The following is a 6,000-nucleotide window of genomic DNA, read 5'->3' on the forward strand; positions in this document are numbered from 1 at the left end:
GTCCTCTCGGTAGAAGGACTGCTGTAGACCTTCAGCATTTCTTGGAGGTGAGCAGAAATTCCATGCAGTCTCGCCTTCACATTTTTATCTAGTGGGTTACTGCATTCTTTTAATAAATAATACCAAAACGTCATCTATTGACTGCAGTTGATCTAATTTATTTCATGAAGTCATTGACATGAAAGGTGCAAAACTTTGGGCAGCACCCCGGGGTGTAGGCACTCATTGGTTTCTCTGGATGAATTCCCAGTCAAGTGCTACGGGCATGCTAAACTGAATGCCACCTTGACATTTATCTTAGATTCGAGGTTAATTTATTTTTTAGGGGACTGTTTATTTTGAAAGCTGTGTTTAAAAAAAAAAGCACCTTATGTATCTTAGGACTTCTCTGGGTGAATGGGCATTTGGTGAACTATTTTTTTAGTTCAGTGAAAAAGCAGTGCAATTAGAGAATCACCATTATCCGTGCTTGGCCTTTCAGGAACTGGCAACACATCCTCAAAGGTATATTTTAACTCCTAGCAGTTTGAGAATTCATATTCATATTAGGGGAAAAGGTATATATATTCTGATGGGCGTAGTTTAGCCTTTTTTATTTTTTATTTTTTATTTTTTATTTTTTTTATTTTTTATTTTTTATTTTATTTTATTTTTTATTTTTTATTTTATTTTATTTTATTTTTTATTTTTTATTTTATTTTTTAAGTGTTTCAGGGAGTTAGTGGTAAACAGGAAGTCAGGGGACAGTTCCCACACACCCTATTATCTGTTCTTTGTCTAAACAATTAATAACTTCCCAGGCAGGAAAGTTGTTCATCCTGTCTGAGATGCAGTTTAGCATGAGTTAAAATATTACAGTGATGACCCATTTACCTTCATTTAGAACTTGCTGAAGTCGCTTCTTTCTCCTGCTACAGAGATCTCACAGACCATTGCTACACACAGCATTGGTATAAATACTGGAAACTCAGTGATTTGACAGGGTTTGAATTAAACACCAAGGAAGTTTTTCATGCCTGTCTATACCTTTTTTTTTTTTTTTTTTTTAAACTGTGGTGCATCTGGATCTGCATCACTGGAAATACCAAATAACTGTTTTGAAATCCCTTCTTTTGTATCCTTCTATATAGTTTTCCCCAAAACCATTACGAGGCTATGAAATCTGATAAGGAACTTTGATAAAATGCAATTTAGGAGGCTATCAACTTGGGGAACTGTCCATTTTATGCCCAACTTGGGTCTTGGTTTGGTAAGAAGAAGTGTTAATTCAGGTCTTCATGTTGTGATTGGGAAGTTTTTATAGCTCTGAGTATGTGCTGCTCCTCCTCTTGGAAATATATTTTGTTCAATCCTATGTTCAGTTCTGAACATAAAAATCATATGCACATTTAAAGTGGTTAATTTTCTCATATAAAACATTTTTATTTACATTTCAGTTAATTTTAGAATTCTCATCCCAAAATTCCTTGAGAACATTATTTGTTTGATACTTGTACATGATTTTTTTCTCAGACATAGTGACCTGAGAGCAAGCTGAGAGATACTACATGAATGTTTACCTATATAAGTGTTACCCTTTTGACCCTGTACTGCTTCACAAAGGGTATATTTATAACCAAGGCAGATTTATTATTTTTCTTGGAGAATCTCTTTTTGATTCCTCCTTCAAAGCCCCTGGCACAGACACATATATAGTTCCAGGCAGAATCATGGGCAGTGATGAGTCTGATACCCTTCAAGATGATTTCTGTGTCATCCAGAGAGAATTATTCTCACAGGTTCCAGTGGCTCTGCACAAAGGCCTGGAAGATTTAATGTGTCATTAACGGCTTTTATTCTGGGGGTTAAAAAAAGGGTGTGTGTGTGTGTGTGAAATCCTTACAACAATTAGTTTACTCCCAGAAATCTTCTCTCTGAGAATTCCTGGAATAGAAGTTAATACATTTCATGAGGTGTAACTCTGTCCATTTGAAATGTTATCAAACCAGGCTCTGTGCTTGCCAGTCATGCTGCCTGATAACGTTGTGTCTCAGGGAAGGCCCACGCTTGCCTGCCTGTGGAAGGGCTTGGTGTGGGCTGTGCAGGTTTCTGCTGCTCTTCTGCGCTCAAGGACATAGGAACACCCAAGGAAATGGTGGTCACACAAGGGACTGCCCAAGTGTTTTCTATTTTTGTTTCAGTGCTGCAGAGAACCCATGGTGATGGCTTTATACAATTTCAGACTGGTCCTGTGCCATTGTCCAGGTTAGAGGACATGCCTTGGGGAAGGGATGTGTCCTGCAAGCATGAGCTGTCAAATGAGGTTTGCAACCCTGAGCAGCAAGGGGCAGTGCTGGGAGCCACACTGGTCCCAGCAGGATGGTGCCATCGGTCCCTAATACTTCTGCAGGGCTGTCAGGGTCACAGAGGCAATCTGGTTCCTGAAGCGTTAGGGTTATTTGGGCAGCTATAGCACCCAAGTGTTTATTCCTTATAAATTAATGAGCATGTAAATGAACATTAAAACACTAATAAAAAAAGTCAAATTATATTTTTCCAGTAAATCGAGTATGTTGCTTATGTCTACTGAAGATGTAATAATAGTGATTAAGTCTAGATAAGCACTTTCTAGGGCAGAGGAAGCTTCACGGCCTCCTCTCCTTTCACAATTTGCATTTTGAAAGCGGTACCAGTTCAGAATAGAAACTGCTGCGTAGCTCCCTTTTATTTTTACATGGAGACACAGCAGCTTCAAGGACACGCAGCGTTCTCCCGAGCAAGGCGGTAATCCGAGCATGGTTTTGCCTCTGGGTGTAGCCCCATATGCTGCTCGAGGCTGTTAGGTTGCTATGACAACTCCCATAAATATCCCTGAAACATTTGGTGTCTTCAACAGCGTGCCCCACAAACCTGTCGGGAAGGGGGCTTTTTTGGGTAGTGGTGGCTGGGTTTGCTCTGGGCCAGCGTCTGAACTGGGCAGTTCTGGAACAAATTATTTGTTGTATTTGTTTCCTTGTCTTGATTATTCTATTTTGTCTCTTCAGTGAGATGGCAGAAAGAGGCTGACGCGGTGCCTGCTGTGATATATATTATGTCTTCTAAACTTCCTTGGCAAATGGAAGTGCTTAAAAGTTTGCACACATTTATCTTATACATATGTTCTGCAAAAGCACTTGCAAATTCCTCTGACTTCCAGCTTACTGTGACTACTCCGGGCACTGCACCCTGTCCTCCGTGCCTGCTGGCTGCCCACCCTGTACAAATGACATGCAGAGACTATTCAGAGACCATTTTAGCAAGCATGGTGTTAAAATTACCTATTCCTGGGACCCACTGACTACGAAGATCAGTAATTATTTTCCTGTATCAAGGGAAACACTGACTGAAATTATCTCAGATATCCTCATAGTTGATCAGCAAAGAGTAATACAAATTTCCTCCCCCTAGCACTCAGCATAATTACTCGCAGCCCTGTAAAATAGGTGTAAATTGAAGTGGAAAGGATGGTGCCAGGCCAGGATCCTGACACGCGGCGGCTGGGGACACGGCCTGCAGCATGGGCCTCACCTGCTGGCAGCCAGCGCTGGGCTGAGCAGAGGCCTACACAGCTGCATGTGGCAATGACAAGAGTCAGATACATTTAAAATAAATGTCTTTCCCTTTCTGGATGGCAGGTTTGGGACCCAACTGAACTCCAGATGAAGTTGTTAAAAGCCTTTCTATTGACCTATGCAGATCTGACCTTAAGTCATCAAAAGTTTAATCAGGAATACCATAGCATGACTAAGCGGAATGTGAAGCTTGAAATTTCAGTAAACACAGATTCCTCTAATATTAACTTTATTTTCCCTCTGCTAGATAACCTTTTCAAACCAAAGGAAAGATTCATTCCAGAGAAAGAGATGCACATGAGATCCAAAAGGTACTTCCACATCACCTTCACACACCGGGGCTGGTCTGTCACACTGCTTGCCGTGCTTTTGCGCAATGCTCAATTTTTTCTTTGTTTGCATCAATTTGATCTTTTTGGGCCAAGCCTGCCCTTTGAGCAGCGTCTTCCTAGGAGTTTCAGACAACACAGAGTGCCCATACCCTGCAAGCCACATCCCTGAGAGAAGGAAGGTTCTCCTTCCTTTTTGATCCAGTGGGAATTTTGTCATTGTTTTCAATGGGGAAAGATCATGACCAGAAGTCACCTTTTTGAGGGCAACTCATGTAGTGTTTAAAAAGGACAAATAATGCCTTTTCTGGTAAAAGAGTTCCTAATGACAGTGAAAAAATATCAACAGAGTACAGTCTTCTAAGGATGGTTTTCTTAGATTTCAGAGAAATGCCTGAAAATAATTGCTCAGTATTCATTTTGTGACATAAATGCAAAAAAAAAAAAAAAAAAAAAAGGTACAGGCCAAATTCTGTTTTGAAATCAAAACCATCTCCACTGAGCTCATTAGAAGCTTCCCCAGAATTATGCTGCTGCGTCGAGATAACCTGATACTATCTCTTTCTTTACTCCTTAGTCCAAAATCAGCAGTGTTTTTCAAGAAGTCAGATTTTTATAATAACGTTATTATTAATAATTTATAATTCTTGTGCCATGGATCTAATTCAAATACTCGGAGATGCCCATCGATGCCAAGTATTGCATTGGAGGCATGCTTTTCCCATAGAAGAATAAGTCATTTGCGAATCCCAGGGATGATGTGTGAAGTTAACTTTCCAAATTCATTCCAGAATTTATGACAATTTACCTGAAGTAAAAAAGAAACAAGAAGAAAAACAGAAGCGGATAATCATCCAGAGTAACAGACTGCGTGTGGAGATCTTCAAAAAGGTAATGATTTACTGTGAATGCAAAGCACAGCTCTGTAATCGTTCTTGCTGCTTTAAAATATGAGTGTCTGACCACCGGTCTGTAATTAAATCTATTTGTGGCTTTATTATCGGTATTTATGCATTTCTCTTCGCTATTATCCTTCTGAGCCCTCAGCACCCCTATGAGGCAGAGAAGGAACACTGAGATGTAGGATGCTCAGACACCAGGCCCTGCGGTTTCGCAGTGATTAGCTTGTTTTCTTCTCTCTAGCAAAGAAGTTTTCTAGTTTTCTTCTCTCCTAGCCCTGAAGCGGGTGCTGGCAGGGGAGGCAGGTACCTGTGTTCACACAGGCCCATGGACACAGCATGCTGGGGAGCCTCTGCTATCGTGCAAACTCTGAGAGCTAAGAACGTTGTTCAAATCTTCTCCTTGGGGTTGGGCACTTCTTTGGCCTTGGAATTGACAGATGAACCTCATGTTGGAATAAGCACCCAATGCTTTATATTTTAAAAATTAGTAATTTGTCCTGGCAGAAATCTGCATTAGCACAGTTAATCTACATGCAGATCTGATGCACTGCCGGGTAATCCTGCTCTGTTGTCTACATGTAACAATTTTTCCTTACATGCTCTACTCCTCCATCTAATCACACCGTTCTTGTCCAAGCTGGAAAAGTTTTCAGTGCTTTTTCTTTTTTTTATTTTTCTTTAATTTTCTTTAAAAAAAAAAAAAAGATTTGAGATCTAAGGAGGCTTGTACCGTCTCACAGTATTGCTCAGGCTTCTACAGCTGTTTCCACCTCATGTAGTTTAACACTATCTTAAGGCTATTTTGCATTGTTTTTTTCCTAGCAATTACTGGACCAGCTCCTTCAAAGGAACACTGAGTGACAAAGGATTCTCTTGCCGATCATCCTAACTGGATCTCAAATGCCTTTGACTGCTAGATAAGCCATAAAAGTTAGTGTTATCTTAATTACCTGGAGGTATTTTTCTCATCTTTGGCTCTTTATAAAAAGAAAGATCACTTGTATTTCAATTGAAATTTTAAGGCAACTTTCAAGTAAGCAAAAAATGGTCTAAAAGGGAGCACAGCTGTTTGAGAGCATCAACTTATGGTCAGTTTACCCAGAGGAAATAATTTTAAGAATTTTTAATGCAAGTACTGAATTACAGTGGTATTGTTTATCTTAATCTTTTTAAAAGTAT

The 6,000-nt window shown here is 39.9% G+C and overlaps 1 protein-coding gene across 1 annotated transcript in view; it reads left to right on the forward strand.

Moving 5' to 3' along the window:
• Positions 1–5,682, forward strand: part of C7H10orf90 (chromosome 7 C10orf90 homolog) — a 63,748-nt gene extending 58,066 nt beyond the window's left edge. The window contains exons 7-9 of the mRNA XM_050711999.1: positions 3,838–3,901; positions 4,711–4,810; positions 5,644–5,682. Of these exons, the coding sequence (XP_050567956.1) occupies positions 3,838–3,901; positions 4,711–4,810; positions 5,644–5,682 (203 nt within the window). The remainder of the gene's footprint in view (positions 1–3,837; positions 3,902–4,710; positions 4,811–5,643) is intronic.
• Positions 5,683–6,000: the final 318 nt, after the last annotated feature.

This window comes from Cygnus atratus, chromosome 7, assembly GCF_013377495.2.
Source record: "Cygnus atratus isolate AKBS03 ecotype Queensland, Australia chromosome 7, CAtr_DNAZoo_HiC_assembly, whole genome shotgun sequence".
NCBI classification, from domain to species: domain Eukaryota; kingdom Metazoa; phylum Chordata; class Aves; order Anseriformes; family Anatidae; genus Cygnus; species Cygnus atratus.